The following is a 15,862-nucleotide window of genomic DNA, read 5'->3' as shown; positions in this document are numbered from 1 at the left end:
CCTGTAATGGAGGACTCAAGACACAAAGACCTTTTATATATTTTTCACATTGTGGAGGTATTTTCTCTATGTATTGTACACACACACACACACGCATACTTTATATATGAACATTTCCTTCTAAGTCTTTCTCTTAATTAACTTGAAGGGGATTTTGAACATAGAGAATATCTTCAGTCCTGTTCGATCTCTTTTTGATAAAGGAAAAAACCTGTGTGGTAAGGAATAGCATGAAACAGGAGTCCATATCTTTTAGTAAAATAGCCAAAGCCACAGAAAATCCTGCGCATCTTTTAACATATCAACACAACAGCTGTTCATATTTTTAAGCTTTCAGATGTCATCACATGGTGAAGCCAAAGCTTTCAGTAGCATTTCTTCTATGGGGAAAACTGCTGACAATCGTTTTATTGGTGCTAAAAGGAAAATCAAATAAGGAGGCTAGCACAGATTTTATTTGGGTACAACTGAGCTCTTGAAAGTCTGAGTCAAAAATACCCAACTCTAAGAGCTTTTCCAGGGCCTCCAGGTTAATATAGAAGGGGCTTACAAAGATTTTCCATTAGACTGTGTTTTCAGTACCGTGTTTAATTTCCAGGTGTGTTCTACCCTTTTTATAATTAATAGTGCGTTGTGCTGTCTATCATGCGCCCCAGGTGTGTTGTCAGGGACATGGCGAAGCCTGCTGCCTGCAAAACACCAAGAAATGCTGAAAACCAGCCCCACCAACCTACACCGTGAGTATGGCATTAGTTTTATTGACTGAAAATGTCGTCTCTTACAAAGATCACTGGTTACGGATTTATTAATTCACATTGCATGTGGGAGTAAGATACTCTGACTACTCGTGTATGTGTAATAAAAAGGCTATATTGAATCAGATAAAATTATCTGGAAACATGAGCTCTGTATTAAGTACCTTTGTTAAGTGATGTTTCTAATGCCATATTGGAAGCATAAAACTAATTAGAGGAAAGGGACACACTTTTAGGGGTTCCAGGGTGGCAGAAATTCTGTACCTTTTGGATTTAGAATCCAAATTCTAAATGAGCTGGAGCTGTGAGCTGGAGTGTGAGCTGGAGCCTAGGCTTTTAGGGACATAGGAAGGCAAGGTGCAGATAGGGAAGGATCCTGCAAGTAAGGGAGGTAGTCCACTACCCACCCTCACCGTATTACTTAAAGGCATGGACAATCTAAAAGAGCAGATTGTCCATCTAGTTTCATTTTTATTATTGCGAACTCAAGTGTAGATATTAGTGAAGAGTTATATGACCAACACAAAAGGGAAGCAGGAAGTAGAGAGGAAGCCAAATAAGTAAATTCTGAGTTGTGAACATGGATTTTGATGAGATAAAATGTCAATAGCTTTAAAATTCTGCAAAGTAACAGGATATATTCAGTCTTCTGAATAGAATTATGCTTTTAGTAAGAAAAATTAAACATTCCCTTAACATGTCTCAGCAGTGGCAATACTCTGCAGAACAACCATTACAGCCAAGTGGTTACTATTGGTTTTCATCAAATACCTTTGAAGAAATGTGTCCTAAGAGTGATTTTCTATAGATTTCTTTAGCTGAGAAGTCTTTGAAGTAAACCAAAATAAAGTGATAAAATTGTAAAGAGTAAGAAGATACATAAATTTTTGTTTAATTCTGTTGCTATGACAAGTTTGTATTAACATTGGCAAAGACTAAAATTAAATAAAACATTTAAATGCTTATAGTTTATATATTACATTCAGTCACAAATCATTTAAAATATTGGTGTTTTAGGAAAGGAAATTTTGGTGAATAAATTTCAAGAGGCCCAATAGATCAATTATAGATTTTATCTCAATAAGTATGCTTGAATATCACCTTCTACATTTAATCAGTACTTTTCAAGGAATAAAAATAATTTGGATTTAAATGTAGTAAAACACGACTTGTTTTGAAATTGTACATTGAAAAAAGTTGGAAGAAGTACTCTTAATGATATTGCCATGTTTTTTTTTTTTTTCTATAAATGTTTCTGCTTTAAAGCCATTTTCCTGCTGATGGAACTTTCCTTCAGAATTCATGGAAGCTTATGAGCCCTGCTTCCTATCTTATGTTCTAGGCATTACAAAATGTTTTACTTTATATTAGGATTATATTAGAATTCAAGCTATTCCTGGGAAAGTTCTTTGGGGAATTAATATTGATTTTAAAATGTTATATTCCACATATTGAGGTTCCATTTTAATTGATCCCACTCATTTTAATGTCTGTTTTAAATTGGAATTATTAGATACATAACAGCAATTGTTGTACTTCCCAACAAGATTTTAGATGATTTTCTTTACTTTGTTTTTAGTTTCCATAGACTTAAGAGTTGTAGAAGTCCATCCTAATTTATGTTTCACCTAGTGGAACTTTCCTGGTGGTCCTTCTGAGTATAGTAGCCAAGAAGAAGCAACTGTAGTCCCTTTGAATCCTCTATTTTGACAACCTCTTTGTTTACCTGAACTTTTCAAATTAAAATAGTGAACCTCTCTTTAGGTAAATTGAACAATTTAAAGTTTGCAATCCATTCCTTATCCTGCTGATTCTCTATAGTGTGTTTGTAATTTGAGCTCTCCATATATACACGTGTGCCTATCTAGGTTGATAAGAAAAGGCAATAATAAACAGCGGGGAGGGGCAGGGAGATTAAGGATGGCTTTAGCCTGCAGGTGAGTGTTTTTAAATTTGTGAGTCACTACCTATCACTGGATCTGAAAATCAATAAAGGCTACTTTTTTGTTTGTTTTAATTTGAATGGAATAGAAGAGATTAGAAGAATCCAAGAAAGCATCCTAGATTAATATTATAGGATGAATTTAGATTTATGTGTATGATAACTGGGTAAAAATATAAAATTTAATACACACTATAGTTATAAGGATGCACTAATGGGTTTTAATTGGGAGAGTGGCTTAGTCAGATTTGCATTATATGTATGTGTGTAGGTATATAAAATATGTATTACTTTGACAGAAGTGAGAAAAATGGAATATGAATGTGATGTGGGCAAAACTAGGAATAAGCAAATTAATTAACAGACAGTTGTAATAGTCCAAAGAAAGATAATGATAAGCCTTTGACCTATAGGAGTGGCAGAAGGTGTGGGAAGGAAACATTTCAAGAGCTGAGTAAGGAGTCACATTGGCATGCTTGATTGTCAATTGAATATGGTTTTGTAAAGAAAGAATTTAGAGGGACTATCATATCAATTGTTTGGTAATTAAGGGCCACTGACTGAAAAGTAGATTTAAAAAAGCTAAGTAGGTCTAGGTAGGTAAGCTGTGAGGAGTTTGGATTTTGATATAATGATTTTGTGGTACTTGTGCTATAGGTCTATAGGTCCAAGAAATAGTTGGGTATATGAACCTGAAATAGTTAAATGGAAAAGTAGATGACATCACCAAAATATATATAGTTACAAGAAAATAGCATAGAAAGCCCTAGGTAAAATTAGTGCATAATGAATGGGTAAAGGAAAAGGATCCCATGACTCCGCTGAGAAATAAAGAAATAGAAGAACCAGAAGCCAAGGTAGTAGAGGGGCTCAAGGGGAATCTCCAGTAGTATCAAATACAGCAGAAAATCAGTTAATAAGTTCAGAGATAAAAAAATATCCTTTGAATTGTCCATATAGAAGTAAGTCATTGGCGGCATTTGTTATAGCAGTTTTAATATATACGTGGGTGGAAATACTCTATTTCAATAGTTGTGAGAAGGAAATAAGAAGTCAGGAAAGGAAATGGTGATTGTACATGACTTTTTCAAAATGCTTGACTGTGTAGGAAAAGAGTGGTAGGTAGACAGGAAGTAGGGTGGCTATACTTCTGTTACTTGGTGCATTCTATTTTGCAAGTCTAGATTGATGCATACACATATCAATATACTTTATATTTTTGATAACTGTGTATAAACTATCCAAAGATTCTTTTTTAGTTATTAGTAAAATGTCACTTAGTCATATTTTAGACATGCTGCATAAGTTGTCATCACTTAATCAAAGTAATAAATGTATCAAAAATAATGGTGAAGTTCAACAAATTGAGTCCCTCAAGTGTAAGTATAAATGAGACAGAATGCCTGTCTCTTATTAAGGGTTTTCTCTCAAGTTGGAGGTGGCAGTTACATAATCAAATAAATTATAATACTACAGGATGAGTGCAATATGTTAAAAAATGATTTATTCTGTTTGGGGTTGTTGGGGTCAAGGAAGGATTTAAGAGCCTGCAATAGTTAATATGGATTTTGAAAGATGGATAGTTCAGTAAGTAGGCAGTTTTGGAATACAGTTTTCCAGACAGAGAGAACAGTTGCCCAAGGCCCAAAACACCAGGTGGTGCTGGGGTAATTTAAAACATGTGCTCAATACTGGAACCTGAGCACATGTGTGTATATGTATTTGTGTGTTATGTGGTTGTGTGGGTGGATAGGAATTCATATGTGTAGGGGTGAGTGTGGGTTTTGTGTGTAAAAGAGAAGACAGAAAGGAGGTAGGAAGTGGTGCATCAGAATCTCTGGAGAACAGGACATTTGTCTAACTTGGAAAAAGTAAATAATTAATTGTGCCTTCTCTTAGGTTTTATTTTTAATACTGTATTTTGAAATTTGACATACCATTATGGGGTTTTGAGTTTTTCAAAGTAATTATGGAATTAAAAAGTCTGAGGAACTCTTGTGTATACATCAATATCTGTCCTAGGTGTTAGCAGGAATAAGTAGGAGAGATAGGAGGTAGGGCAGATTTGAGGAAATTTTCCAGGTAGTTTAATTAGAGTATAGTGATTCATTAGATGTAGTAATAAAACAAAGATGAGAGGAGATAACTCACTTTAGTTCAAGAGATTAGGTGAATGTGATAAAATTAAGACGAGAGTTAATTTAGGCATGAAAGCAAGTTTAGATTTAGCATTAGATTTATGTATTAGTAGACAAAGATCTCTCCAATTGAAACATTCAGAAGACAGTTGGCTATTCGTATCTCAAACTCAGGAGAGGGTTAGATGAGATATACTAATTTGTGAGCAATTACTTTATAATAAAAACCATTAGGACAACTGAAATAGCATGGAGAGAAAGTATAGAGTTGGAAGGAAAGACTGCAATCAGCAGTGTAGAGGGTATCAACTGTACTGCAACAAAGAGCAGAGGAATTAAGTAAATTATGAAAGATCATGCAAGAACAAACTTGTCCCAGTTTTCCTGGCACTATCCATGCTTTAGTACCGAAAGTCCCATGTCCTGGAAATCCCCCAAACTTACCCCCCAGTCCTTGGAAAATTGGAATGGTTGGTCACACTAGAACTGAAGTTGGAATTTGCAAGTAAAAATCCAGAAAATGAGGGTATAAAGGGAAATGTACAAAGGGAAAAAAATGCTTAGACAATGTTTGTGTTATCAGGTGGAAGGTGACATTATCAGGAATAAGTTGAATCCATAGAGGTACATGTATCATAATTCAGTCTTTCTTGTTTTGCTTTGTCTTTGTTGGTGATTGCCTACTTTTTAAAATGAACATATAATTCACATACCATATATACAATTCACCTTTCAAGGTGTGCAATTTAGTTGTTTTCACAAAATTGTGCAATTGTCACTTCGTTGTAATTTGAGAACCTTTGATCATCCCAAAAAAGAAACCTACTATCCATTAGTAGTCATTTTCCTATTCTCTTTAAAACTCAGTTCCTAGCATTTCTCAATGGATTTGCCCCTTCTGGAAATTTCATATAAATGGAATCATACGATATATGGACTATTTATGACTGGCTTTACCATTTAGCATGATATTTTCAAGATTCATCCATGTTATACATGTGTCAATACTTCATTTTTTCTTATTGCCAAATAATACTCCTTTGTATGTATACACCACATTTTTGTTTATCCGACCATCATTTAAGTGGACCTTTGGATTGTTTCCAATATTTAAGCTATTATGTATAAAGCTGCTCTTAACATTTATGTATAATTTTTTGAGTAGACATATATTTTCAGTTCTCTTGAGTATAAACCTATGAATGAAATTGCTGAGTCATGTGGCAGCTGTATGTGTATATTTTTTAGGAATTGTCAAACTGGATTTCAAATCAGCTACACCATTTTACGTTGCTGCCAGCAATGTAAAAGAATTCCAATTTCTTTACATCTTTGCCAACACTTGAGCTTGTTAGTCTTTTTTGTTATAGCCATTCTTGTGAGTGTGAATTGTATGAATGGGTTATCTTATTGTGATTTTGATTTGATTTCTATAATGAATAATGATGTTGAGTATCTTTTCATGTGCTCATTGATTATATTTCGCTTCTTTGGAGAAATGTTGATCAAAATCTTTTGTCCATTTTTAATTGAGTTATTTGTCTTTATAGAGTTGTAAGAGTTCTTTATATGTAATGGATACCACATCCTCATCAGATAAATGATTTGCAAATATTTTCTCCCATTTAGTGAGCTGTCTTTTTATTTTCTTGATAGTACCTTGAAGCACAGGTTTTTAATTTGATGAAGTTCAAGTGATCTATCTTTCCTTTAGTTACTCATGCTTTTGTTGTTATAGCTAAGAAACTATTGTGAAATCCCAAACTCCTTCTTCTTAGGGTTTTATAGATTCAGTTCTTATATTTAGGTCTTTAATCCATTTTGAGTCACTTTTTGTATATGGTGTGAGGTAGGGATCCAATTTCATTCTCTGGTACATTGGATATCTAGTTGTCAAAAAGTGGTTATAGCAGACATACATATCTTGTTCCTTATCCTAGGAAGAAAGCCTTAATTTCCCTATTAAATATGATGTTAGTTGTGGAGTGTCAGTAGATGTTTTTTTTAAATTAGGTTTTGGAAGTTTCTTTCCATTTCTAGTATCTCGAGTGTTCATGTCATAAAAGGATATTGGATTTTCTCAAATGCTTTTTCTGCATTTATTGAGATGGTAATGTGCTTTTTGTCCTTTATTTTATTAACATGGTGTACTGCTTTGATTTTCATATGTTGAACCAATCTTGCATTACTGGGATAAATCCTATTTGGTTATCCATTTTACATCTTTCTTTATTTGATTTGCTATTATTTTTGATGATTTTTGTATATATATTTATAACTAATATTGGTTTATAGTTTTCCTGTGATTTCTTTGTCTGATTTTGGTATCAGGGTAACACTGATCTCATAGAATGAATTTAGAAGTATTCCCTATTATTTCATTTAGAAAGAGTTTGTGAAAGATTACTGTAAATTTTTTTCAGATGTTTCAGAATTTACTAGTGAAGCCATCAGCTTCTGTGAAAGCTAATGGGAAGCTATTTGATTACTTAAATTCTGTTTTATTTGAACATTTATAATGATTCTTATAAATGCGTATGAAATCCTCACATCTTCAGAAAAGCTCATATTCAAAAGTCAATTCTATATAACCCTTGAACCATTCATGATTTGGGATTATTGACACTTGTTATTTCTAGTTCCTAGAAAATAAATTTAACTCTGTTGTGTGTATGCGTGTGTGTGTTCACATGTATGACCAATTTCATCATATAAAAATTACCAGTGTAACCTCAGAGTCTGGGTTCAGTATAGTTAAGGAATCAATCAGAAGGTGAGATTCTTTGGTTTGGATTTCTCTGATTACATTTGGAAAAAAAATGAGAAATTGGTTTTGGTATGAGTTTGTTGTTTTTGTTTTTGTTTTTTTTTTTTACTTAAAAAAATTTGTTACTCATGTTTGTAAGTTCTGTAATTAATTATCAATTTAATTTATTTAACAAAAAATGGATTTAGGTTCTAGGTAAAATTCAAATTACTGAGTCTCAGGATTTTATTTTGCTATTTTGTTTTTGTCCTTTCTACTTCTTCTTTTCTAGAAATGATCTCTGTATGCAGTGGTAATTCATATCCTGGACTGGATCATTGAGCACCATCTGCATTGAAGCTTTTGACATGGACATGTGTGTCACACATACTCTTTTTTTCCCCCTTCTTCACAGTTTCAGATGAGTCAGCCTTGAATTGACAGGGAGGCTATATCCACACTTTTTTAATAGTCATCCTTTTTCAGATCTCAAGGGCATGCTTTTTTTCAGCAATGACAATCTTTGTTCAGATTAATTGTAACACAGGGACTTCTGAGGACCAACATGTATGGGATCAGAATGAATATAATCATGTAAATGTGGTAGCTTATATTTAACCTAATTTTAAAATAGTGCCTTGGGAATAAAAAATATAATGAGGAAAATATATATTAATATATATGCTTTTCCCATAATTTATGTTAAATATACATATATCTTTATACTTGATTATATCTTTTCTCATTTAAAATCACATATCTAACATCAACATTATATCATATACTAATTAACAGAGTAAACAGAAGCATGTCTCTGAAATTATAAACAGTTGGACAGAAGTCCATGTCCCTATGTCAGTATGCCTTTAAGCTTTGCATACCAGACATGAACTTCAGGCTGTGTATATTAAATGCCTAGAATTCTGTCTTGCCGTAGTAGTGGATTGCAGAGGTTCCATGGATAATGTAGAAAATTGGGCAGCCCACTGGCAGACTGTCTACCACCCCAGATACAACACCATCATGAATACAGTGATTCTTCTCAAAAACCTGGGAGAGGCCCTGTGAATGCTGGAATCTAGCCTGCTTTTCCCTGGTTGACCTGATCTTGCCCCTCTGCACCTCCTGGGCCATGTGGTATTCTCTGTTCCTGAAGCTTAGCAGATTTTGTACTCAGCCTTTTCCAAATTCTCTTAAATTCTCAGTTCAGGTGTGGTCTATTCCTTCAGTAGATACCAGTTAAATCAGCTTTGGAAGAGAAGGTAGCATTGAGGAGAGGGGAAGTAAACTTCTTCAACTGATAGAGATTGTGCAGTAGGTGAAGCAGTTTGCTGCTTGCTTTCCAATGAGTCAGGCTGTTCATTCTTCTTTCAACAAATATTTATGTAGTTTGTACTGTGTGTAGAGCCCAGTGCCAGGCACTGGATATGATGATGGATAAAGTAGAGTCCTTGTCCTTGTAGAACTTAAGAGTGTGGGAGGAGAGAATCTAAACAAAAACACAGTTTATAAAACTCTTCATTTTTAACAAAAGCCTAAACTGAATCTCTGTAGTGTTAGAGAACTACACAGGGGAAACTATTTAGAGAGCATGTTCAAGGAAGACACTGAGAAGAGATGATATTTAGGGAGAGATTTGAAAGATGAGGAGTCAGCCTTGTGAAGAGCCAGAAGAAGGGAATTCCAGGCAGAGAGGATGGTATGTGCAGTGCATCTTAAGTGGAAACCAGTGTAGCCTGGTTAGGGGACTAAAAGAAGGCAGAAAAATGTGAGGAGGAGGGCAACAGATGAGACTGATGAGATAAGCAAGAGTTGTATCTTAGAGACCTCTCAGATCTCCAGATTTTATGTAAACCTATTGAAAAGGCCTTGAAGCAGTTAGAAGAAAGGAGATTCATGATCCAAGGTAGTGTGACAAGTGGGTTGGACGAGGATAAAAGAACCTTAGGAGGCAGTTGTGGTGGTTTAGGCAAAACATAATGGTGGCTTGGACTCTGCTGGTGGCAATAGAGATGAAGCAAGTGGAATTAAATGGGTTTGGTGAAGTTTAGTGGAATTTAATGAAGTTTTAGAAGCAGTGAAAGACAAAAGGAACTTCTGGTGTATAGTGAAGGGAGGGGGCTCCAGGTTATATGTGTAATCTCAATAATAGATTGAAAACATTGAATGCATAATGTGCAGGAACATGTTTTCTCATAAAATCTTAGCATCGTATTATGTACACAAACATAAATGGCATATATAAGTGAAAAATTTAGAAATCTCAGTTGTATTACTTTAGGTAAATTTGTATAGAATTTCAAATATTGATGGTAAATAATGATAAAAAGTAAAATTGAGTAAAAATTGAAACATGATTAGACTTTGCCATTTTAAATGTTCTTTGTGATTTTTTTTCACTCTGATAATCTGTTGGGAAAGATTTAATAATTTTGTAGGTGTTCTACACTACAGGAAATATTCTAACATATATACTAGATAAAAATATTGCTCCTTTTTTGAAAAATATCTCATTTTTTAGTAAAACTCAGTCAAGGAGAAAGGGAATATTTCCATATTCAAAGGATCTTTTAGCTATATATTTTATCATGAATGAAAATATTATTCAGAGATAAGAAGCCTCTTCTGTACTGTTTTAAGCCGTATGTTTACATTAAAATGTGATGAGTTTTATTTTTTTGCAGTTTTTTTCGCATATACAATAAAAAGCGTTCATTGTTACAGTCTATATTTCTATTACCACCTATAGTAGGGATCATACTGAGCGGGTAATATTAAAAAGATAAAAGTTCCAAAAAAATATGTTTTTGTCCTTTAGAATAAAGTCGGTACAGCCAGTATCTTGGAAATGGAGAATACTAGGGATGCTGACATTTCCAATTCATGGTTATAATTAGGAAGTGACAGATTTTTTTTTAAAATTGTGTGGCTTTTATAGTCTTCATTCTCTATATGATTTTGTGGTTTATGCAAATCATTCTATGCGAGTTCATTGAGTCTTATAAAGCCCCTCTTTGTGCTGTAACTATTTTAAGATAATATTGTTTTCATCTCTGTCTGAATGCTCCCTGAAGAAGGTGCCTTCTTCAACTTCTTGGGTATTAAAAAAGTTTAGTTCTGTAAGAGTAGACCCATAGTGGTTTTATGTGTAATAGTTATTTTTCATGGATCTTAATTAATCATAAATTACTTTCACCAGTTACCCCTTGTTGACTGAACTAGGTCCTCTGTTAATGATGCTCTAAACAGTTTTTATTTTGGTGACTCTAACCTTGGAGAACCTTGCCCATTGTATGCTATCTAGGTCTTTTGTTCCTATGAATAGAGGGGGTTTTAGCTAAAAGCAATTTGTTTCCTCCTGTATGGAGCATCTGACTAGAATCCTATTTTTTTATTATCTTGTTGATCCTATCAGGAAGCAATTAGGGTCACCTTTACCTTAGGCCTAGGGCCAGCCCCAAGCAACTAGCTCAATGGATCTTTATCTTTTCAGCTTTCTTTGGCCAATCTTAGACAATGTGATATTTGATATTGATATTTTAAGGAGATTTTCTGAAACACTAAGGCTGTTTCCTGAAACACTAGAAGCCTAAGCAGACTTTTGTTTGAGTTCATTTAACGTCAGCTTTAACTCAAGTCACATGGTATGAGCAAAAACTGAGTTTGATGATCAGTGCTCTTGGCCTGCATATTGCAGACTCTTAAGACATGAACTTTGATAGTAAATTGTCCCAGGGTCACTCAGCAGGAAAGAGGCAGATCTAGGTCTAAATCCAGGTATCTGGATTCATAGTATAGGATGGATTCACAATATCCAGATGATCTACATTACGATTAAGAGGAATTTTGCAATTCTTCAGTAAATAGTAAATCCTAGCATTCAGGGTTTGAACCAAATATTTTTAGTTCTTGCTCTGGTACTCACTTGCTGGGTGACATTATCCAAGTTGTTTACCCTCTTAAATCTTAGTTTTCTCCTCTGGAAAATAGGAATAAAATTGTTTCTAGTTATCTCATAGGAGTTTTTGAGGATGAAATGAGATAAAGTACAGAAGAGAAATGTGTATATAGTACTGTATAAATATTATTCACATATTCTGAAGTAGCAGTGTGGGGGGAATGCCTGGGTGGCTCAGTCATTTAAGCATCCCACTCTTGATTTCTGACAGGTCATGATCTCATGGTTCGTGGGTTTGAGCCCCACGTCAGGCTCCACACTGACAGTGCATAGCCTGCTTGAGATTCTCTCTCTCCCCCTCTCTTTCTGCTCCTCCCTGGCTTGAGCACACACTTGCTCACTGTCTGTCTCTCAAAATAAATAAACTTACAAAAAATAAGGTAGCAGTGAACAGTCTGTACATAATTTATTATTTTGTCCATTAAACAAATATTTGTGAAGCTCTTACAGTGGGCTCATAGTGGCACAATTTGAAAAAAATTACTTTTTGACTAATAAAGCCAAAATATAGACTGTATCTTATCCATTAGTGTTTCTTATTGAGAGTATTGGTACACTTTTTAAAATGATACACCATATCTCACACTAGCCCATCATGTATCAAAAGCTCCCTAGTATGGGAGGCCAGGAAATGTGTATTTGCAAAATTTCCCCAAGTTATCCAGACATACTCTTATGATATAGAACCACTGGTATGTACCACTGAGATGCTCAGTGAAAATGAAGGTTAGTTGAGATGGTTGATAATTGCACAAATCAAAATTAATGTGACAATCTCTGAATAGGATCTCTCTTCCAAAACTCATGTTGAGAGAATACAAAGGGAAATAAATGTGGGCAATATTATTATTAGAAAGTCGCTGTGCCTCAGGGCTCAGCCTGGTTACTCTGTGAATCACTGCTATTTCTTCTGCTCTTCTACAGAGTCTTTTGTCCAGGATGAGAACGATTTGCCTGTGCCAAGAAAATAGATGGTTCTTGTGGAAAAACAGGAAGCTTATAGCTAAAGGAGAATCTGTACTCACTGCTATTTCTGTATTGGTACTAGAAGGTATTAAATAAAAGGAGAAGATCATGCTCAGGACTTGAGCAATCTATGCAGCAAATTAATGTTTATTTAGTAAAAAATGATTTTGGTAGATAAATGAATGCACTCATCTATTATGCATAGAACAAATACTAAACATTGTGAATGTGTCTAGACTGTCTTTGAAGTCTTTAGATAGCATCACTAGTAATATATAATCGAGGTCATTGGGTAGACAAATACAGAACATGACATGCTGAAGCAGACCTTTTAAGTCTTATTTAACTCTGGATAACATTAAATAAGATTTCCATCATTTTCAAATGACCCATATGTGTAGCGTATATTTTTACGTTAATTTATTCAATTTTACTCATTCATTTGGACACATTAGAGACTTATAAAACTGTTAATGAGATAGAGCTTAGTTAAACTGACAGACAAGTAAACAGTTAATTACAACAAAGTATGATAATAAGGCTATGAAAGAATTTACAGATTGGCATGAAAGCACAGAGAAATCTAACTCAAAATTGGAGATTGAGAAAATGTGTTAAAGCCAGTAGTACTTGGCAATTTATCATATATATGTTAACAGTTAATTATATGCTATCTGATATTTTTCTGTAGTTCTTTAAAAATATCTTTATTGAATACAAACTATGTTTCAAATACTGTGCAAAATTGGAAGATGAAAGGAAGTCTCCCAAAGTAGTGTTAGGTATAGGATTTGCTCTCAAGTAGTTTATAATTTAATTGTGGAAGATGAGAGATGGATGGATAGATGGGTGGATGGATAGATAAGTTGGTGGTCATGCAGGCATAAAAGATATATTACAATACAAGTAAATGACCTAAGTCAAGCAAATTACTTAAAAATGTATATGAAATTTCTTCAAGTGGCCAGGGAGTATATGGATGTGTGTGTGTGTGTGTGTATGTGTGTGTGTGTGTGTGTGTATGTGTGTGTGTGTGTGTGTGTGTAATTGTGGCTGAGATGGTCTGGAGTCAGAGAAACTATGGGAGAAAAGAGGACTTTAGCTTTACTTCATGAAAGAATTGTAATTAGATAGAAAGGAGAGATTAAGGCATCCCAGGTTAAGAAAATGAAAATGATTTGGGTAAAAATTCAGAGTGAGAATTAAGCAGTCAGGCAAAGAGGGCATTGCATATATAATCTAATTGGAGAACCATATTTAGCAAAAGAGTCAAGGACTATAAACCTATAGAGGAAGGTTGGGGCCAGTGCATATATGTCCTTGAAAGCCAGGCTCTGGGAACTGGTTTTACTCTGAAGGAAGACAAGAAAGTATCTGAACATGGAGCTACCCAGATTGAAAGGAATGCTTTGGGATAATGAATCTTTCAGAAGTATGAATAATGGATGATAATAGGGCATTCCTGGAGAGAAAGAGACCAATTAGTAGATGATTAAAATAAACCAGAAATGGCTAATAATAGTAAGGGTAATGATAGTGGTCACAGAAAAAATGGATGAGAAAGGCATTTGCAAGGAGAAAGCAGCAGGCTTTGGTGACAAGTGAATGTAGCAGAGAAAGGAGCAAGGAAGAGGAAAGACTGAAAGAAATGTCCAAGAATTTGAGCCTGGGAATTACCTTAGGAAAGCTAATGAAAAAGTAAGGAAATGGAAAAGGCATGTGGCTTTAGGGAATTGCATTCCCTGTAATATGTACCTCTATTCTGATTCCTGAGGGAGAGCCGTAAGAAAGAAGACTCTCTGACACAATGGAGAGAACTTCATATTGGAGCATCAAAAAGGAAAAGAACACACATTTGATTTTCTTTTTTCTTTTTTCTTTTTTTAAACTTTATTTATTTTGAAGGAGTGCGAGAGCAAGCTTCTGCATGAATGGGGAAGGACAGAGAGAGAGAGAGAATGCCGATGTGGGCCTCAAACCCACAAACTGTGAGATCATGACCTGAGCCAAAATCAAGTGTCGGATGCTTAACCGACTGAGCCACTCAGAGGCCCCCATATCTCGATTTTCAAAACTGCTCACTAAGTTATGTCTATTTTTAGCTCTTTGCTAGTTTTCTATCAACTGTGGTGACAAAATTAGCTGCAATTTTATACTATTCTGTTTTAGGCACTTCATGTGCATTTAACCCTCACAAAACTCTATATAAATTATCACTACTGTCTTCATTTTACAAGTGAGGAAACTGAGGCATATCTAGGTAAATTACTTGCTTATGTACTTGCATCCATTATTAGTGAAGCCAGCATTCCAAGCCAGACAATCGACTCCAGAGCCTGTGCTCCCAACTTCTCAGAGGCAGTCTGGTAATCCTTTTCAATGATCCAAGTGGGGATCCATTGACCTTCAGCTCTCTCACTTAATCCTGGTCTATGCTCTGGAGGGATTAGAAGATAAGAATGCCATAGGTTTTTTGATTTAAAGAATTCAGTCTAGGTGGGACTATGGTCGGCATAATACTTAATCAGTGAGTAAGTCATATTTATATTATCCAAATCCATGGAAGATATAAAATTTGATAGACCTAGAAAAGTGTACAAAATTTCTATCAGTGATTTTTTGCATTTAAGCTTCCTTACATATGAAATAAACAGAAGGGGGGTTGATATTTAATTTAAGGATGAGCTGCCACAGTACATTAGAAGTATACTAGTCATTTGTTAATAAATTGTGGGCTCTCTTGTATATGTTTTCTTTGTTTGCCTCAGTTGATTAAAAACAAAAAAATCATTGTCTTTACCATTTCTTTTGTATCTTATCCCCCTACCTGTAGTGTTTACTTCTTGAAGGTAGAGGCAGTTATTTATGAAAGTCATTGGTCTACTATAATGCATAATACTGTGTTATATCGCTGGAACTTGATACAGATTGCTTTGTTTTGATTTGAACTATGATTTGACTTGAATAATAAGTGCTGATGGACAAATGATTCCAAGATGGATTCTGTTATCCCCCTTATTGTAAATGGTACAGTAAGTTTATAAACATTAAAGAGTAGAGAATACAGAGGATCAGGAAAGAGAATGAAAACCTCTTTCATTTTTCCCTTTGATTTTTCTCACTCTGCCTTTCCATGCAATTCCAGAGAGCTATTTCCACCATCTGTTATCCTTTGGAGCACTAAAAGTGTTAAAATACTTGGGCTGTTTTTTTGCAGTGTCATTTACTATGATGGTTTAGGGGATAGTCTTGGACCATGTTTATGAGAAAAGTTCAGGCTTGGAAAAGTATGGCTTTGAGTTATATTTCTCTGTGTGTGTGTGTATGAAAATAAAATTTAGGATGGCTTTGAGTTAT

General features: G+C 34.6%; 1 protein-coding gene across 41 annotated transcripts in view; it reads left to right on the top strand.

The window, feature by feature from the left end:
- Positions 1 to 15,862, top strand: part of RIMS1 (regulating synaptic membrane exocytosis 1) — a 486,916-nt gene that overhangs the window by 78,548 nt on the left and 392,506 nt on the right. For all 41 annotated transcript variants that reach the window (XM_027057435.2, XM_027057431.2, XM_053222599.1 and 38 more), the window contains exon 2: positions 657 to 737. In XM_027057435.2, the coding sequence (XP_026913236.2) occupies positions 657 to 737 (81 nt within the window). The remainder of the gene's footprint in view (positions 1 to 656; positions 738 to 15,862) is intronic.

Source organism: Acinonyx jubatus, chromosome B2, assembly GCF_027475565.1.
Source record: "Acinonyx jubatus isolate Ajub_Pintada_27869175 chromosome B2, VMU_Ajub_asm_v1.0, whole genome shotgun sequence".
In the NCBI taxonomy this organism is placed as follows: Eukaryota; Metazoa; Chordata; class Mammalia; order Carnivora; family Felidae; genus Acinonyx; species Acinonyx jubatus.
The sequence above is the reverse complement of the archived record's forward strand: the minus strand, read 5'-3'. Positions and strand labels throughout refer to the sequence as shown.